This window comes from Podarcis pityusensis (assembly GCF_964106645.2).
Source record: "Podarcis pityusensis genome assembly, chromosome: 6".
Taxonomy (NCBI): Eukaryota; Metazoa; Chordata; class Lepidosauria; order Squamata; family Lacertidae; genus Podarcis; species Podarcis pityusensis.
This window is the reverse complement of record NC_138030.1, coordinates 95,319,410-95,340,488: the sequence shown is the minus strand read 5'-3', so window position 1 is coordinate 95,340,488 and position 21,079 is coordinate 95,319,410. Positions and strand designations below refer to the sequence as shown.

The window sequence follows — 21,079 nt, the reverse complement described above, 5'->3', positions numbered from 1 at the left end:
TTGTGCTTATAGAACAGGTTTAGAAGACTGTTTTCAGGTTTGAGGGAGTTCACCTTGAAATAAATTTGTATTTTGTCAGCTAGGAAAACTTGCAGTTCAGCAGCATCACTAGTACTATAACTAAAATGGCAGGTGCATGTATTGTAAGGCCCATAATTTATAGAATAATGGAACTTGCTGTTCACAAAATCAAATGTAATTTCTAAATGCAATATTTAGAGAAATGCTTTTGTTTGCTTGCTTTGCACTCTTTGCATATAATCCTCTATGTACAATACATTCTAGGGCTAAAGCATTACAGAGCTCACATGAGGGCCACTTTGTTCATTTAAATGGTTTCCATGCAGATGCCTGAAGAGCAAGCATTCTGTGTGCTGGTGAGGATAATGTATGACTATGGCCTGCGGGACCTCTATAAAAACAACTTAGAAGATCTTCGCAGCAAATTTTACCAGTTGGAGAAACTTATACAGGTAAGCTCTGGCTCAGGAATTCATCTTTACATTATAAAAAGGTTAAACCAAGGGAAGGGACCATTGAAACCTTTAGTGTTGTCCTGAGAACTGATGTGTGTAGAAACAAGTGTGCATTTCTTGTGCGTACATTATTTTGTGAAGTTACTTCCAGTAAAACGACTGCCATTGGTCTCATTGCATTTGTTTAACTGGCAAATTATAATCTATTTCATATGAAAGGTTATCTCCATACAGAAATATCATATTGTCTTTATTATATCCTAGCTTCCTGCTCTCTAAAGAAGAAATGAGACATCTTTAAATTTACTTTCACATTTTATTGGTATAATTGAAGTGTTCTCCTGGGCCTCCCCAGAGGTATTTGACAACACTGGGATGGTGCCTCCACTGGAACAGAATAGCAGGATACATCTTCTTGCTTCTCCAGAGGCTGAGGCCACCCTGACCTATCAGGCCAGCCTTGGATTCAGAACCTTTTGTCTTTAGTTTATACTTCTGCTTCTCCGTTCCTCCCCTGATAGAGAAGGGTAACAAGGACACTTAAGGGAAACTACAGGTAGTCGCTGTTGCATCCTTATCCCACTCCCAGCACTGGGTTGAGTGGGAGAGTCCAGGGTTAGGTGCAGTTATATCATGGAAGTCCCCATCAGTTCTATAACTCAGTCAAAGAAAGCAGTATAAAATGAAGGCAGTCCAGCCATCTCTCCTCTCCTATAGGGTAGGTAAGAGGACACTCAACACACAGAATATATTTTTGGTGCCAAGAATTGGTGTGGGTGAGTATTGCCAATGCCTCCCTTCCAGATTGATCCAGAGTTGGGGCCAGTGAAGGAATTGGTGGCTCAAGACATTCAAGGGGTGCTCCCCACCCCTATCTTGCTATGAGTTTCAGAGATTCACAAATATAGAAAAGCACAAATACAAAAAGAATGGACGCAGATCCAGACAGAAATGTAAGAGGGGTCATAGGTCTTAACCCACCAGCTCCTCCACAAGCTCCAGGAGATCCTCCTCTTAGCAATCTTGAGTTCATCAAGGCAAGCCAAAGCCTCAAGGCCACCTCAAAGCCATCCACTCAGATGGAGGGGAATGAGAAATGGAATTAAAACCAAGTAAACTCTCTCGCCCCACTACACTCAAAGGTTGGGAAATAACTTAACCCTGGCATTTCCCCCCAGTCCTTAAGGATGGGAGTAGAGTGAGCTCTTAGAGGAAGATACTGAGACAGTCTCTAGCTATGAACATATTTTTCCTACCTCAGTCGTTCCCTACCTTATTGCCAAAGGTATGCTTCGTTCTCCAGCTTTCAGAGGTTTCCGTATCCCAAAGGAACACATGCAGCCTTCCTGCAAGGTCCACCAAAATGTCTCTTGGTTTGCTTTCCAGAATCATTCAGAAATATCTGAAAGACAGAGTGGGCTAATCTTTTTAAACTCAAACCTGAAGGCATTACTTTCTCCCTGGCAAGGTTACGTCACAATTCAAGGTGCTGCTGGTGGATACACCTATAGCTGACCTCACCTCTATAGCAGTGATTCCCACAGATCATAATCCCATCTTCATAAAGGTGGACCTAGAGATCCCTGTAATAAGAGTGTGGAGGCCTCACCTTATTCAGGGGGATTGAGGTGCCAGTTGGAGTCTTTCAGACCTTGGTCACAAATTCATTTTTTGTCAGGGCTGTCTGTTTGGGCAGAGGTGCTAGCTGACTCCGACAACCTGTAAACCCATCAAAGATTTCTTGAAGAGGGTCTCTGGTCATGTCACGAGTCAATGGTGGCTGCTCCTCACTGCACTCTGGAGGCAGTGAAGGGAAGGAGATTCAGGCAGGGGAAAGCCAGGATTTATGAGGCAATTTATGAGATTTATGAGATTTATCCTGGCAGTGTTCCCCAGTGGGTTCTGAGGAGCTCACTGCATCCCGCTGTGCCGCGCAAGCCTGTGTTTGCCAACTTGAAATGCACAGCGGGTATGACCTGGGAGTGTGTCCCTGCCATGGACGAGACTCCATCTCTGGCTAATTTGTGGTTGGTTCCTCCATAATTCAGACAATTGACATTAATCAAGAGGCACTCCTGGACCGATATATGCTAATGCTAATGCCGCAACCAGTCAGCTGCCCAAAGGACTGGGCTTGGTTCTTTGAAGGTATCTGAATGTTTTCTTTGAAGCTTGAGAACAGCCGGGAAAGGAAGGGGGAGGACAAGGTGCTTTGTGCTTTCTTGTGGTTTTCAAATGGTCTCCTTGTTCTTGTCCTCCCCCTGCAAAATGAAAGAGACATGTGTAGCCGCTGCTGTGCTATTCTGTTTGTTACTTCAGAAAAGAGGGGGGAAGGATTTTGATTTATGCTCAACAAATAATTTAACAAGGTTTTACTAAGATTCCCCCCCCCCCCAACCAAGGCTGAATGGACTTTAAAATTATTCCTGGACTGGACTAGGAGTGCTGATGGAGTAATGCAGTTGGGAATGAACTGCTGCCGAACAGATGTGGCAAAGAGGCTGAATTTGAGAGAAGATCTTGCTTTCAGCTGTGTGCCAAGGAAGAATTCCAGAGTGGAATTTTAATGGCACAGTTTGGATACACACTCTGTGAGTTATTTATGGCTGCAGCTCATACGGTAGTCAGTAAACAGTGGAAGAAATGGAATGTGACCTTGTACCATCCAGATAAACACTGCAAATGCAAGTCTCATGGGAGTGGCAAGACTATAGATCAGTTTTCAAACAGGTTTTAGGATTTAAACAGTAAAGGCTTGGGCAAGGGCTTCATTACCAGCAACATTATGCAGCAACATGCAGCCCTGGCAAGCATTCTAGGTTATAAGGAGAAGGGCTCCATCGCTTTGTCCGGCATGTGAAATGGTTCCTTAACCATCGCTTCAGTTCATGGATTTCCTTTTTGGAATTTCAGCTGGGTCTTCATCATTCTCCTGGGCCTACCATTTATGTAATGACCCAAAATGTTCACTGACAGTGCTTGTGCATAAGACAGTATTCCTGGGAGCCATTCTGTCAGCTTGGAGAGTACAGATCTTATTGGGAAACTCCCAGCTGTGCTTCCTTCATACAAAGTAGCCCCTAGGCCCCATTCCTTTTCCCCCCCAAAATTGATACACTTTTCCATGTGTCACAGGAAATATCCCTACTTTGGCTATGCCCTAAGTCAGTTCACCCCAAAGAACAAGACTGGCACAAGCTGGATATGACTAAGATGCTCCACATCTATTTAGATAGGATGACATACCCTAGGAAAACAAGAGTCCCTATTCATTCCCTTCCTGAATAGATGTTTGGGTACCAGAGTCTCTAAAGCAACCATCTATTGGTGGATGACATGATCTATTGTCTTGGCCAATCAGAGCTTGTTCAAGAGGCTACTGGTGGGTATTGCAGACCGCTCTCTAAGCATGGCAGCTGCTTTGGCAGCTTTCAAGGGTAGTTTTCCTGATGAGGACATTTAGGCTTTGGTCCACACATTTGCAAAGTTTTATATAATTTATTCTGTTTGCTCAGCAGATTCTGCTTTCAGCATTAAAAAAATGTGAAGGATTGTAAAGTAATAACGTCTGGTTTTCAGAAGTCCACCCAGAATGTATACTGTTACCAACTTGGTAACAAGTTGACTCCAGTATCATCAGCTTAGTGAAGTATTTAAATTAGATAAGAGGAATGGTTTTTCGACTCAAACATCGCAATTAGAAAGAGACTGGTTAGATAATAATAATAATAATAAATTGTCTAAAATGTATAATATGCTATTAGAATGGCAAACAAAAGATGAACAGGTGAAATCATCAATGATACACTGAGGAATATATATTGGTCATAATATTGAAATGACAGAGAGGGAGCGACTGTGGAATGTTGATAAGAAATTTACTGCATGTTATGGGATAAAAGAAAATTAAATGACAATGATGTATAGATGGTATCTGGCTCCCAGTAAATTAGCAAAAATGTATAAGTCAGAATCAGATACCTGTTGGAAGTGTAAGGAGTGTAAGGATACCCTTTTCATATGTAGTGGTCTTGCAAGGTAGCAAAAGCATATTGGAAAATGATATATAATGAGTTGAAAAAAATGCTGAAGATAACGTTTGTAAAAAACAAAACACCCAGCTTTTCTTTTAGGAATAATAGGTTTAGATGTACACAAAGAACAAAGCAAACTTATCTAGGTATGCTTCCATGGCTGCCCGCACATTGTATGCCCAGCGATGGAAAGAAGAATCGGTTCCAACTAAGGAAGTTTGGCAACAAAAACTGATGGAGTGTGCAGAAATGGCGAAATTTACCGGAAGATTAAGAAATCAAGAAGAGTGATGTTTTGATATAGAATGGGGAAAATTTATTGATTATCTGAAGAATTATTGTAAACAACTTAAATCACTAACATAAAAGCGTGCACTGAGAATAACTGAAATACAACATAAATGATGACTAGTTGATAGATATTAACTGGAAATGTGGTGGGAAATATTTAACGTAAGTAACCGCAGAAAGGGGGGGGTGTCAATGATTGGATGTTTCAGTTGGATCTGTAAATTCAGATGTGTGGTTATATTGTAAAATGTGAAGATGAAAAACAAAATATTAAAAAACCAGAATGTATACTGCTGTGATGTAACCCTGTGTTGTTGAGAGTCCCCTGGGATCCGCATGAGGAAATAGATTTTCCCTTATAGTGAATTTCTGTTTTCTGAGACTCCCAGGAGGCTTTTGTCATAGAATCATTGAGTTGGAATGGGCTACAAGGATCATCTAGTCCAACCCCCTGCAATGCAGGAATCTTTTGTCCAGTGTGGGGCTCGAACCTTCTTTCTGAGACTAACTAGTTACAGGAGGAGCTGGTGGCTTTTGCCTCCTCTGTACATGTGATTTAATTACTCACCCTGATTTAATTGTTCTTTTGGTTAGCTGTGGACCCTGCATGTCTGCTCTCGGAGGAGGCGCCATCCCAATGTTGTTGACTGCCCTCCAGGTGTCACAGAAATAAATCATAAGAAAATGTATGTGTTTGTAGGTATATTAGTAGGATAAGCAGCAGGATAGCAAAACAGGTATCAACTTAAAATGTATTTTGGCATGCTAGCATTTGTAATGAAGTATTTCATTCTTAGAAGCCTGCATAGGAATAAATACTTCAGAGAGCAAAAGATGGAGTCAACTTTCTCTTTTACCTCTAGGAGCAGCTTCCGGATTTGTATAACCATTTCTTGAAACAGAACTTGGAAGCTCACATGTATGCATCCCAGTGGTTTCTCACCCTCTTCACTGCCAAGTTCCCACTCTGCATGGTCTTCCACATAATTGATTTACTCCTTTGTGAGGTAAAATAAAACCACCTTCCATCTGAAGAGTCTTGCTTTGCATGAAATGAATTGCCACTTTTCTTGAGCTTACTTTTGTTATTGGATCTGAAGGAAGACTACTTGTATTAAATGAGAATATTATATGGGAATGCTCTTACACTTACCGTATTTTTCGCTCTGTAAGACACACCCGACCATAAGACTCACCTAGTTTTTAGAATAGGAAAACAAGAAATAAGGAAGCAACGCAAAGCCTCTTGAGCGAAGAGGGAGGAGCACTCCCTCTGCGGTCAAGAGGCTTTGCGTGGCTATCCCTGAAGCCAGAAGAGCAAGAGGGATCGGTGCGCACCGATCCCTCTTGCTCTTCTGGCTTCAGCGATAGCTGCGCAGCCTGCATTCGCTCCATAAGATGCACACACATTTCCCTTACTTTTTAGGAGGGGAAAGGTGCGTCTTATAGAGCGAAAAATACAGTACTCTGTTGTCTTAAAATAATGTGGGTTACTCTGCCATCTGTAGCGCAATGGCTCCTGCTAGTGCAACAGGGTTTTCTTCCCTCTCCTCCTATCATACCCCCCAAAATTGGCTCTAGGGAGGTTGGGAGATACCCTACAACAGTACATGGGGGGAAAGAAAGCGGTGGATTGTTCCATTCAGCAAGGTGCTATGTATAACCTCTTCCCAAAGTTGCCTTAAAAAAACAACAACAACAAAAACTGGAATGATTGTGGGATAATTTTTCTGACTGTATGCCCTTTCTCTGCTATAAGATTTATTTGAATAATTGAGGCTACTTGTTAAAGGAGAAATCTGCTTTCTAAAAACGTGGTTTTGGCTGGTTCAAAGTGCCACCTCCATACACACTATTAAGTTTAAATCAGTTTGCCTCATAGACTTTAATAGCAGCAGTGGTTTCACCCATGTTATACTGTTGAGTGGAGCTGTCATCGCTCGGGTCCTCATACTGGCTGGGGCCAATGCAGCTTGTTGTTTCGACATTGTGGTGTATCACCAGGCTGCGGTGTTTGGTTGCTGTGGTGATATAACGTTGGTGTGGTGAAAACCTGACATTGCCCAGCCCTGCAAATGAACCTAGTATGTAGAAGAACTGGCATTGTACCCTTTCCTCAAAATCTAATGTCTAAAGGGCATTTGTGTCTGATTTGTGTATATGGCCTAAAGCAGCAGCACAAAATATATTAATTAAACGAAAGTGACAAACAGAAATCTAAGGAGCTTTAACAAAGAGACCTAAATAGTTACGAGGATACCAACCCATTCTGCAGTTTTTCAAAATGTACAAAGTTGTTTTGGGGGAGTGGGGTTTGGCCACGTTCCATGTTTGTAACAGCTCAGAGAAATACTGCTTGGGCATTGACTGAGGTGTGTTTTACCAATTTGTATGGCCCAGTAGACTATGACTAAGGCTTCCACACAGGTAGGAAGAGGGAATGTGTGATCCCACAGCGACAGTGCTGATCACCAAACCATGATTTGGTTTTACGTTTGAATTGAACCATTATCATTCAACATCTTGTACTGCAGGGGTCGGCAACCTAAGGCCCATGGGCCACAAGTGGCCCACGGGGTCGTTTAACCAGCCCACGAGCTGCCCCTGAACCGAGCCGCGTGCTTAGTGAGTCCCCGCATGCTGCTCTAAACCGACGCAGTGTGGTGCGGGGACTCGCTTCCACAGTGCCGGAAATCACATCTGTGCATGTGCAGACGCTGGAAATCGCTTCTGTGCAGACGCCAGCATTGGAAAAATGCGTGCGTTTTAGCTCACAGAGGGATCTCCGCTGGAGTGAACCGGCCCAGGCGAGGTAAACCTCACCGACCCCTGTTGTACTGTATGTAAAGACCTGTGACACATTATGTTCAGGATATGTAAAGTAACTGCTGCTGACTACTGGAGTTTAATTACTGTTACAATTCTGACATCTAGTGGATGAAATCTGGTTTGCTTACACTATATGATTAAAAAATATTCCTTTTGTATTTGTGACCCTGTTTAAATGAATACAACTTTAGCATGTTTAATTTTGTACCAGACTGTGGCCAGTACTATTTTTAAGTTTCTAGAGCTGGCTGCTAAATCATGACCCTTGAGGTCACTTGCTTCCTCTCCCCTCTGCACTCTGCCATTGGAATATTCTAATCACACTTTGCAGCAAATCATAGTTAGCGGTCCTGGTTTCAGGGCAAACTCTGAATTGCCACTCACTGCAGTTTTATGTTTCTGATCATGGGTCATATGAGGAGGAGGAGCCATATGAGCCTAACATATGTGAGTACTTGTGCAGAATTCTAATCTAGCATTACTTTATTTATTTATTTATTTATTTATTTATGAATACTATTAATCCACCCTTCCTTGATGATAAACAAATGTCCCTATATGCAGAAAACTAGATAAGAAGAGTTATTTAGTCTAGACTTCTCCTTAATGTGTTAGTTTTGTATTCACAAATACTTTTTTTGCAGGTAAGCCATAATGACTTAGCTGTAGAGTGATGATAATAGCCTAGGAACAGTTTTGCTGCTTGATTTGATGTTTGTGTTAATTTTGCTTGGTCACAGAATTTGTGTTTTGGGGTTCCTGTTTTTAAAATTTATAAACAGGATCAATACCATTTATTTCTCTTTTTCAGGGTCTGAATGTAATATTTAATGTAGCACTGGCTCTCCTAAAGGTAAGTCATTTTTGTGTTATTCCAGGTTTTATGTCCACACATAGCCTTACAAGTAACTTGGCAAAAATTACTCACAACAACTTTACTAGCCTATCTGACCACATATGTTTGTGTTGTCATTTGTTGCTTCTTGATAGCCTCCCTGCCAATTTATAAAAACTTCCCTGCCTTGTGATTCGGAGGTAGTTTTTATTCACCATAGCTAGGTGGCTGTTCAAAGCCTGCCCATACAGTTCATAGAAGTTTTATATCAGGCAGTCTATTCCATTACAGGGATTTGAATCAGAAGCTAGTTCTCGTATTATAGGAAACTTCGGTGTGAGCAACAATTATTTTATAAAACTATTTCTTGGCATGAAAGGTTCATGAAGTCAAATAGGTATATGAAGTATTCTGTATCAGAGAAGAGCTATAGTAATGTGGCCTTTCCCCCTACAAAAGAAGCTGCTGGCCTGACTGAAAGTGATAAGGTGCCCCTTGCAACTCTTGGAAGTCTCTTAGCAGACAAGCATTGCTGTTCATACTGGGGAGGTCGAAAGGAAGTAGTAGCAATTGTAGAGCAAAGTGAAATCTCCGTTGCTATGTCCTTGGTTGTGGGCCTTGGCTGGCTCTTTTTGGGAACAAGCACTATATTATATGCATTTCCTCCCTGGGTGACTATATGTTTGTTATAGGGATGAGAGCTGTTGCATCTAGCTGGGCACTAGATAGAATGAAATACTATATTGAATGAAGCAGATGTATGGAATAAGTGTATCAGTGTCCTGCTTGCAGTTTACTCTCCAGTGCCTTTTTGAAGTGGTAGTCAGCACAAGCAGACTGAGATATAAGCAGAGTGCCATGTGCCATGACAAAGGTGCTTTGAGAAAATGAACATTTGTTTTGCTGTGAATGTCTGTTTCAAGATCCTTATAGGGGATATTCCTGATGGGGTGACATTTCCTACTGGAGGTTCAGGTAGGTACTTGACGAGGGGAGGAGTCATCCCTCTCACCAGACTAACTGGCAGGGCAGACAATTCTTCAACCCATAAATGATCCTTGAAAAGAGACCACCAGAAAAATAACTGAAAACATCACTCCAGGAAACTGGCAAGGAAGGGTTGGGGTGTGTGTGTGTGTGTGTGTGTGTGTGTGTGTGTGTGTATGTGTGCAGGGAGCCACAGACAGAACAAGAATAGCAGATGCCCCCTGCCCTCACTTTAGCAGACAAAAAGCTCAGTTTACAGGTAACTCTCTAGGTTGGGGAAAGGAAGCCCTAACCATATGTGAGGTGGTGGATGATGTTGTAACCCACAGCCCCCCCAAGTTGTCAGTGGAGAAAGGAAAGGTGGGCAGAATGTCCTCCATCGGGGTCTTCAAACATAAATTTGCAGCAAGACAAATGTCCATTTATGCCAAATCATTATGGGGGACAGTCCTTTAAAAAGAAAAGTAATAATAATAAATTTTATTAAGGCTTTTCATAATTCAATGCAATACAATAAAAATAAACAAATAAAAACAGAAAAAAGAGGAAGAAGAATGTTAAGGTCATCTTGAATCCCAATACTGTCTTCTGCGGCATTGGCTGCCCCTTCCAGTTTGGTGTCATCCAAGTCATTTATAAAGGTGTTGAACAACAATGGGCCCAGGACAGAACTCTGTGGCACCCTACTTGTCACTTTTTCCAGGATGACAGGGAACTGTTAGTGAGCACTCTTTGGATTTAGTCAACCAGCTACAAATTCACCTGTTACTTTGTACTTCACCTGTCCACATTTTATCAGTTTCTCCACAATATCATGGGGGGCTTTGTCAAAAGCCTTACTGAATTCAAGATATACTACATCCACAGCATTTCCCTGATCTACTAAACTTGTGATTCGTCTGGCATGACTTGTTTTTGAGAAACCCATTCTGAGTCTTGGTAATCACAGCATTGTTTCCTAAGTGCTCACATTATGTGTTCTAGGGCCTTCTCTGGTATCAGTGTCAAGCTCACTGGTTGGTAGTTACCTGGGCCTTCTCCCCCCCCCCCCCGAATATGGAGCCAACATTTGCCTGCCTCCAGTCCACAGGGACCTTATCTGTTCTCCAAGAATTCTCAAAGATTATAGACAGAGACACTGAGATTTCATCTGCAAGCTCCTTTAGTACCCTTAGGTGCAGTTCACCAGGCCCTGGAGATTTGAATTCATTTAAAGTAGTCAGGTGTTCCCTTACTGCCTCTTTTCCTATCTTGGGCTGCAGCTCCCTCCTTGCATCACAAGATTGGGCATTGCTTTCCTGTTGGGTGGCGACAGGCAGAATAAGTGTTGAGCAGTTCTGTCGTCTCTCTGTTACCCAATAGCATTTCTCCATCTTCTCCATGCAAGGGACTTACCACTTGCTTGTTCTTCCTCTTGTTTCAACATAGCCGAAGAAACCTTTCAAAATTATTTTTAACCTCTCTTGCAAGCCTGAGTTCATTCTGACTGGAAGCCCTCGAACTTACTGTCACATGAAGTTTGGACCTTAGGTCTTCTCTAAGGAGCAGCTCTCAAGTATTAAAATGAAGACTTGAGTGATTCTGATGTTTGGTTATAAATGACAATGCAGCATAATGTCGCAACAAAACAAAAAGTTTTTAAGAGGTTTTTATCATACCAGTTAAGGATTACACACAGTAAGTATTTGGGGTTTGCCTAAAAAACCCGTGACACACCTGCACATGACACACACACATTGGGAGATGCTGATGTAGATCATACTGACCTTAATGAAGCAAGGCAGCTTCCTGTGTTCCTAACTGATGAAGTGGGATCTTGGTTACTAAAGACTGTGCCACCAAATAAGTTTTTAAGGCGATAGTATATGTAAACCTTTCCTGAGATCCAGTTTTATATTTTAAGCTCAGCCATTCACCCAGGAACTCTGTACTTTGTGGAGGCTGTTTTAGAAATCAGAGCGCAAGTGTGATTCATGGACAGAGTCTTCCCACCACCATCCAAATCTGAGAGTGTTATAGCTATATAGCAGATTGGTGTGGGAGGCATTTGGAAAATGGTAAATGGAATGGGGAGTTTTCCTAACTTAACATCATCCAGCCCACCATCCCCGATCTCTGATCTCCTCCCCCCCCAGCATACTTACTATAAATTGTTATGGGCTTGAAGAAGATGGTTCATTCTTCCTCTCCATCCTTGAAGTTTCCTCTTCTTGCTCTCACCATCACCCCCTCCCTTCCCCCCCACCCTAATTGCCTCCTAGTTTGTGGGGTATAGGTTTAAATTATTTTTTTTACCATCCTTTCTATTAGTGAACTTGGGTGGTTGAGTTCAGTTTGTAATCGAAATAGGATGTTGGCACAGGGTGGTGGACATTCTCTTGTCTTCATTATTGAGCCTTACCAACCGAAACTCGTACAACACAACAGGTCTAGACTGTGCTCTAGACACCCCTTGAGATTCATCTGCTGTAACAGCAGAGGCAAGGTCGCGATGGATCCAAGCAATTTTATCCTCAAAATGCTTTGCAAACAAGTATCAGTGAGCTGCTGTTGGTTCTACCACCTCCTTTGAGCCAGACTGTAACTGGCCTCCGCATTACCCAGAAAAGCTCTGCTGGATGGCACAATGAGGATGCAATGGAGGAAGCAAAGTAGTTCTTCTTTTCAGCCTTCACTGCCACTAGGTAGACTTGATGATGAGCCCTCAAGTGTTCGATTGCATTCAACGGGATTTTTCCTCCACTCGTGTTCCAGTGATTGTGTCACTGGCCCGAGTCATTTGGTTGTTCCAGAGGGTCAGCCAGAGTTTCAGCAGGAGCACCAGTCCTATCGGGAGGGAAATCCCCCAGAGCTGTCTGGAAACCCATTGACTCTTATCAGTCTCTGAGGGCAGACCATCCTAATAGGTCCGCTGCCTCTGCGGAGGGGAAAAGGTGCTGAAAGCCTAAAGGTCATCAGGAAGTGATCTCACCATGATAAGGGGCTGATGTCAATATCCCTCAGATCACCCTCTTCCTGCCCAGTTGAGAAAATAAGGTCCTTAGTGTGGCTTGCCACGTGTGTTGGGCCGTTGACATATTGGGACAGCCCCATGGTCATCATGGCAGCCATGAAGTCCTGAGCCACCCCAGAGCCAGTTGCCTCAGCATGGATGTTGAAGCCCCCCAGAACCAACAGTCTCGGAGTCTTCAGCACTGCCTCCGGGACCAGCTCTGTCAGCTTAGGCAGGGAGACTGCTGGGCAGCAAGGCGGGTGGTAAACCAGCAGAATCCCTAATCTGTCCCGATCGCTCAACGCCAGGAACACACACTCTAGATTCCCTCCCGCCCCGGACTGGACAGGGAGAGAGAGAGAGAATATCTCTATAGACGACAGCAATTCTCCCTACCCAGCCCTCAAGTCTTGCCCGATGCTGCACTGAGTACTGAGGTGGGCACATCTGGGTGAGACCAACTCTACCCTGCTCATCCACCCAGGTCTCAGTGATGCAGGCCAGATCGGCATTCTCATCCATAATCAGCTCATGGATGAGAGGATCTTTATTCACAGTGGTTTTAAACTGTTTTTAACATTGTGTTTTAATGGTTGCAGCCTGGCCTTCAATCTTAGGGTGAAGGGCGGGTTATTATTTTAATGAAGTTTCAGGGTCAACAAGAAATAGAATGGCATCTTAATCACATTGGGCAAGTTTATGTTCAGAGTCTTTACATTTTAATCCTTTAAGTCTGGGGTTTTGCTGAACAGTAAGCTAGGGAAGAGAACAGACCTGCCTGCTGCCTTGATATAAGTAGAATTGTTGTGATTTTATCCTATTAGCAATGGCATGAAGCTTAGGAATGGAATCAAGAATTATATGGTCAAATTAGACAGAACTATAGTGAAAAATTCATTTACAATCAGCAAATTCAAAACACTGTTTTCTGAAGAGTTGTTGCATGTAGGTGTTTATGGTTATCTGATCTTGGGCTATACCCATACTGCTTTTTGTAATCACTCTTTGATAAGATAATTTCTGCTCCATTCCAGAAAATTACCAGTCTTCATCTATGTTTGTCTTCAGCGATATGCTGGATTTAATATACTTTAACTAAATAATTTCTCCTTGTTGATAAACCTTTGTTTTAGATGTTCTTCTTTAGTCACATGATGGTGGTGTATCTTTTCTCCCCAAATTGGGGCAGGGCTGGTTGGAGGGGTGGTTTTTTTAAATTAAAAAAGTCCACTCACCACCCAGAATATACGTAAAACCAGTTTCATATGCAGAATCCAGCATTCTCCTTATTGAGGTGAATTCTTGGTAAATTATGGTACACATGGTCGTGGTGACTGTGTGTGTCTGTGTGTCTGGGTCATGGCTAATATAAGCAAATCAAGCAGAATCTTTGTTTAGGAGACAGAGACATCTGATTTTATCCCAGCCACATTGAAATCTGTGACATGACAATATGGGCATGTAATATGTGGCTCATGGGTTATCGACAGGCCATAGGCTCTTTAATGTGAAATACAGATGTTGTTAAAAACAAGGTGACTACAAATATAATGTCTTTATAGACAGCAGATTATCTACAATGAAGAAAAGAAAATGAAGTCTAAATAATCTGGCACTTTAAATTTGTTAGATTAGATTTACATCTGAATGTTTAGCAGTTTCAGGAAAAAAAATCAGTATTGTGAAATGTGGGTTAAATGTCCCGTATGCTAATAATATTTGCATATACAATGAAACTATCCTTTGAAGTAAAGTACTCAACATTTTCCAATCAGTATTGCTCCTTTTACCCAGTATGTTTATTTTATGTTTTTAGAGCAGTTCTCCATTTCCCCCCACACAGCTGCTCTGAAGCTTTTCCACCATGGAAGCTGTAACTTAGTGCTGTACAGAGAATAGGAATACAGTCTATACCATTTCAGATGATCATGCATCAGTAGCGCCCAGCTGTTTTGTTCTTCCATTGGTCTTGCATTCGTACAGCAATCTGGGCGGGACTGATGGGTTTCCCCTCCCTTCCTCTCCCTCAGCTTTGGTATGCCTAGGCAGGATCGAATCTTTATTTGAAAGCAGATATTTATTGAGGCCAGTATTTTGGGTGGCTATCAGTCTGACTTCTTCCAAGCAAGAGACACTGAGACTACAATGTGTCTGCAGGCTTGGGTAGCTGTCAGACTAATGTAGACGGAGGGTGGATTGGGAGGGGAGCTCATCTGTCCAAGAGCTCACTATTGGCTTCTTATTACAGCATTCTCCTCTGAGACACCCTCTGCATGCTCATTCACCTACCTCCGCCTCTCCCTTCCCCCTCCTTTTCTACCCCTCATTACTGATTCACAGTGAGAGGCGGCAGCAGCAGCTTAGACACGCTTGTCACGAATCTAGGATTGCAATGAGCTCATCCTTTTTCTCTTTGCAGCTTTACAACTGGCCTGAGCTTTTTGCTCTTGCTGCTGCTCCTGTCTGCTCTTACACACATTCACAGGCAGGCTGGGCCATCGCAGCCTTTTTTCTGCATCATTCTCTGCCATTTCCCCTGTTTTCAGACATTTTTAGATCCATCTCTTTAAGTTTTTGTCTTTTTTGAATTGCCAGCTTCTTCTGTGCTTTTCAGCAAAGATGTTTTCTGTTTTTTGAGCCTGTACCTGAAAGTCCCTGGTGTAGACAGTAAATGTATTGGTCTTTCAGAGACCTAAAGCTGGCTCCGATAATAACCACTGTGTGAAATTGTGGCTTAAGGGAACAGTGCTTCTCACTCTGGATACTTGCTGTTTTTTGCTGATGGAAGAAGGGGTGCCTTGCCCAACCCCAGCTCCCAAGCTTGCACCACCCATCAGAAAGTCCCAGGATATACATGATGAAAGAAGCAAGCTTGTGAATGAGTATGCCTGTCGAGTGTTGGAACTTCTGGGAATGGGGCATCGCCTATTTGTTCCCCGGCTTCTTGCGGTGAGATTCTGGTTTTCTAGAAATAGATGCATAGCAAATCTGCCATTCTTATTAACACTCAGCTGTCTCAAAGGATCCATTTCATGGTTGGTTGCATGAGGGTAACCCTATTTTATGCAGTGCATTTAGGACATAATGACTCTTGGTCATCTTCCTTATAGACACCGGGCTGGGGAACTGGCTTAGATTACCTTTTGAGTCGAAAATTGCCTCCCCTCTTCTTGCCGATGTTGTCACAGTTGAACCTGATTTTCCAGTGGATTTTCTAGCACCCTCAAATGTTTAAGACTTGATATTATTATTATTATTATTATTATTATTATTATTATTATTATTTTTAAACCTCATCAAATTCATTGTACTAGCTGTTGGCCTTTGCAATTTGCAGATGTTATCAGCATCATTATTAGCATCAGCATAATCTATTCTGCCATATTACTAAGGTGCAAACTATCTTTTCTACATTCTTGGTAAGCAGTAATAGTGCAAATCAAATGTTTGTGTCATTGATTATGAGAATAGGGCTGGTAGGAAGAGATAAGTTGAAATTTTTGATCTGAAATTATTAAAAAATGTTCTCTTAACAATTAGAACAAATTAACCATGTCCATGTAACCTGAAGTTAAGACATACAACCTTCAGAACTGCAAATGACAGGCAAATCGTACAGGTTTGATTGATCCAAACTTATCCCTAAAATTATTTTAGTTCATCTAGATATTAATTTTTAGCACCACAAGTATTTATTCCATCAGTTTACTTTATACGCTGCCCAAATGACATTAAATCATCTTCACAGTATATTAAAAAAATAATCAAGCCAAAACAAAACCCATAAGCTCTTTGTTTTTGACTCTCAGTATGTATATCCAGGACTTGATGGTGTTGCAATTTTTAATTGTCTGGTTTATAATCCATCAGATGCCTAAGACTTTCAGTGGTTTCAAAATTTCCTTATTTCATGCAATAATTTATGTTACTCTGATACTGTTGCTAAATAGAAGAGCACCTCTGCTGCTTTGTCTGTCCTGAAAATATTTAAGAATCTGTTTTGCCACAAGTATTGTCAATATGATGTATACCAGGTTGAAAAAGGACACACATTACTAGCTGCAACTTAGTCGTCTACAAAAATAAAATAAAATATATGTATATGAATACAAATTCAGCAGATCAGATACCATCACCTGTGGGTGGAACCTGGAATGTTTTGTTTACCTCAATAGCTTCCCTCAACAAACTTCGTCAGCATTTAAAATGTGAGATTTGATGTTGTATTTCTTGGTGCGATTCAACAACCTTGTAAATCTAGGGGAAGAACAATAATCTTCATAAGAATGTAAAACCAGACTATCAGCCAGAGGCCTGTCTAGGCTAATGTTCAGTTTCCAACAGCGGCCACCAGGAGCCTCTAGAAGCTCACAAGCTTCTACAGTTGGTCCACAGTATCTCCCATTCAGGTCTATTTGAGGGATGTTGCCTCTGGACATGGTGATTCCATTGAGCTATCATAATGAAGAGCTGCAGAAAGATAAGGAAAAATTGTCCTGCATTTTTTTTAAAGCCACTTAAGTTAGCAGCCATCATTCCATCTGTGTTCTATTTTCTTATCTGAGACATCAATAAATTTCGTTGGATTACAACCTTTAGGCACCATCCATAATTTTGTAAACATCTGTCATATTCCACCTTGTGCACGTTCTAATCACCAGCCTCTATATTTTCTCCTCATAGGGAAGGTACCCTAACATTTATCATTATAGTTTCCTTTTTTCTGGACTTTTCCCAGTTCTGTGATGCCTTTTGGAAATGGGGCAACCAGAGCTGGACACCGTAGTCTAAATGCAGTCATGCCATGGGTGCATGTTATGTTGTTCTCTTTTAGTCCTTTTCGTAATAGTTCCTGTCCTCTGGTCCTATCTCCCTTTCACTCTTTCAGTCCTCTGTGTTGATGCTTTCAGTCAGCTTTCCACTGTCGTACCATCTTTCTGAAGCATTTAACCATTATTTTAGAGCCCATTAAAGCAATTGTGAATCTAGGGGTTTTGTCCCAGTCTCTATCGCTTTGCACTTGCTTATGTTGTTCTGTCATTTTGGTGTCCATTTCACAAGCCTTGAATAACATTGATTCCAGTACAGTGGGCAGGAATTGCTGGCTTATTGCTACCCCTCCCCCATTTAGTGAGTTTCCGGTGTCTCCTGCACTCATCCTATAACTACTAAATTTCTGTGAAAGGTAACAGTTAAAGATCCTCCCCTTATCAACCATATAATTCCATCAGTAGATTTCTTGACAGTCTCAAAAAAGAGATTGCATATAAAAGATTTTGTGGTGGCTCACTTGTGGCTTCCTTGATCAGCTGAAAAAAACTGTAATCTTGAAGCAATACAGTCAGATATACATGAAACCTGCTATCTCAGTATCACATCTCCAGTATTTTACATGCTCCAAAGTTTATGTTTTTCACATACAAATTATGAAGTATCATGCCAGGCACTTCTAGGACTTTTAAATGGGATTTTGGGGCTCAGTTAAAAACTTGTGCTACCCCACCACTACCAGCCAGTTCCAGGGATCCCTGTAAATGTTCAGCCTGGCAGTCCAGTCATTCAATTTAGGTTTTCTACATGGGGTAATTTCTCCCCCCCCCCAATTCTATCGCCATACACTTCTCACTAAGAGAGCCACAAAGTTGGTGTTGTGCACGAAAATATATCCTGAATATTGTAGGTTTTTACCACTATATCTGCAGCCTGATACTGTTGCTTTTTAAATACATACCAGAGATTTTCTAGTGTTCCTGATATGTATAAAAGAGAGAGGGAGAAAGAACATTCAAATATTATACACTTCAGGCTAATTTTGTTGGTGCTCAAAATAATTCCATGGATGTATTAACTGATATAGGCCCATTCTCTCTAACATTCATATACATTATTATTAGCAACTCTATTTAAGAAAAAAAAAAAGCCAGAAAATTTAAGACATTGCAATTACAACCTGCCTGCACATCATGCTAAACCACAGGTTGGCATTATGTGACCAAACCCTGAGGAGTCTGAGTATCATGTGATTCCTACTTTTTCTTCCTTTTTTTAAAACACCACCAACAACAACCATAGTTTGCTATTTCATCTGAACCAAGCAAACCATGGTTGATTGAGAAATAGGAAGCAAAGGTAAGAACCACAAGGCTGGGGAGAGAATGTGCAAGTCATGAGGCAACAGGAATTATCCCATTGAATTCAATGCCTAATCACAGGCAAGGCAAAATCTAGTTGGTTCTGCGTCTTTTTTTGTTTGAGAGCTGCTTTCTGAGCTGAAATAGGACAGCTAAAGTATCACTACTGTTTATGTGTACAGGTACAAAGTTGCCTTTCTTTGTAATCAGAGCTGCAGTCAGCAGATTTAAGAAGGCAGTTTGGAAAGAAATCATGATTTATCATTGGAAACAAATTAGGTAGCTGTCTTCCATTACCCCATCTGTAATTCTCTTGCCAAATTTATTTAGCAGCACACATTCATGAGGTTTGGGGATATTGGGGCTTGTTCCTTCTGTGTTCATAAAGCAACTGGGCAAGACAAGATGATCACTGTTACTCCAGCAGTGACAAATGGTTCTATCAGAGGACTCCTCTTCCTTTCTCTCATAGCTGTTTGGGATACAGTGGGTTGCATTTCTGTTTCAGTGCGTACTGTCTCAAAATGTGCTATTGCTCATGGCTTCCTACATGTTGTACTTTCCAATCTGGAATTACTTTCTGATTATCCTAGATTAATTGAAATTTGCTCTGGATACTCAGTGACATTAAAAGCTTTTTCAAATTTGGAGGCTGAGCTTTGTCTTAAATTAAGTCTTCTCAAAGCTAAGAGCCTGTATGTTGTTTTTAGCACAACTAACTTATACTTTAATATTGAGAGAATATTGTTGATTATAACTGGTGTGTGTTTCTTGGCATATATTTATTTATTTATAAGTATTTTGCAAATTTCTATATTGACACTCACATCAGTCTGTTTGCAATATTTAAAAATATGTTTTTGATTTCCCAGAAAGAGACCCCCCCCCCAAAATAGGGATTTGTGTTTACATCAATGCAATAGGCCATTAAATGTATTCAATAGATGATGAGTACAGCCCTTAATAGAGCTAGTGTGACTGTCTTCTGTGCTTACACCACTTCTCCAATGTGTTTCATTGCAGACCTCCAAGGAGGATCTTCTGCAAGCTGATTTTGAAGGAGCTTTGAAGTTCTTTAGGGTACAGCTGCCCAAGAGGTACAGAGCTGAAGAGAACGCTAGAAGGCTTATGGAACAGGCTTGCAATGTAAAGGTAAGGGCTCTCATTTTGTCTGTAAATAAGGTAAAATTAGGCCCCTGCAGTGGAATTAGCAGTTGGATCAAAGATCCATGGCAGAGCTTTTTTTTAATGATAAAACTAAACATCTTCAGGGTTGCCATATTTCACAAAGTAAAAACCAGGACACCCTGGAAGTTGTTGAGCTGTATTTTAGGAAACCACCAAAATTGTTGAGCTTTCTTTAGATAAACCTCAAAGTTGTTGAGCTTTTTACGGTTTACGGACAAACTGGTGCCTGCTGTATGGCAGCCCTAATCTAGGTTGGGTCATTATTTTTCTATATTCTGTATTTTCCCCACTGCTGCTGCCCCAATGAACTTTGAATAATACAGCCGGTTAATAATAATAATAATAATATTTATTACGGCCATAGGCCCATACCGAAAAAAACAAGACATAAATAACAGCTTGTGCACGTGGGTAAAAACAGCCGCTAAGACACCACTGTAACAATAAAATACTATGAGATGGAATGACATACTGCGCCTTAATTAGCTTGTAGTGCTCCTTGGCAACGCTTTTGGGTAAGGACAGCGACCAGAAACCTAGCCACTTTCAGGGTCGTATGGGTATCCTTATCCTGCAAGATTTGGGCAAGGTGGAATTTTGGTGGGGTACCCTCTAGTTTCTGCATGATTGATCCCAACAAATTTGCCCGTGGCCCGTTGGACAAGGGGCAAGTGAACATAATGTGCTGAAGCGACTCCGGCGTCTCCTTATCACATTCGCACATGGCGGAGGCTTGGCCCTTTGAGAATCTCTGTCTCAGAACATTGGAGGGAAAAACGTTAAACCTCGCTTTGGTGAAGGCCAGCCTATGGGCAACAGTCGAAAGGGAGGAGAGGTATGATGGAACGCAGTAAGTTAAAGTAATACCAATGTTCTGGGGCGAACAAACACCTCCCCCCAGCGTATAATTTCGCTGTAAATCGATGTCATCCAGTCTTTGGCGGATCAGTCTTTGAGCAGTGATTTGATCTAGTTTTAGGGAATCTAAGGGAGAGATTCCGTAACTCAGGAGTTTGGCATGAATTCTACTAGTCCAAAGGCTGGAGAATTCATCTCGCCATAAGCATTGGACAAGGTAATGGTCTGGTAATCTATGCCACAATGATAACCAATAACTGAAGACTTGCTTCCACAGGCAGGTTTCTAGGGATGCGATCTTCAATTCTAGTCGCATGGCTGCGTTACTTACGCACAGGGGAAGCATTAGGATCCGACGTAGGAATTGGTTTTGCAGAGTCTCAAGAGGAGCAAGATCTGTCATCACGGCCCAGAGCGGGGCAGCATAGGCAAGCGCGGTAACCACTTTTGCCTTGAAC

General features: G+C 41.7%; 1 protein-coding gene across 4 annotated transcripts in view; it reads left to right on the top strand.

Annotated features, from left to right (window-relative positions):
- Nucleotides 1-21,079, top strand: part of RABGAP1L (RAB GTPase activating protein 1 like) — a 149,870-nt gene that overhangs the window by 80,175 nt on the left and 48,616 nt on the right. For 3 of the 4 annotated variants that reach the window (XM_081012105.1, XM_081012107.1, XM_081012106.1), the window contains exons 17-20: nucleotides 348-473; nucleotides 5,665-5,808; nucleotides 8,442-8,483; nucleotides 19,599-19,727. In XM_081012105.1, coding sequence (XP_080868231.1) covers nucleotides 348-473; nucleotides 5,665-5,808; nucleotides 8,442-8,483; nucleotides 19,599-19,727 — 441 coding nt within the window. Of the gene's footprint in view, nucleotides 1-347; nucleotides 474-5,664; nucleotides 5,809-8,441; nucleotides 8,484-14,830; nucleotides 15,394-19,598; nucleotides 19,728-21,079 lie in introns of those variants that run through there. The other variant, XM_081012108.1, reaches the window with a different exon arrangement.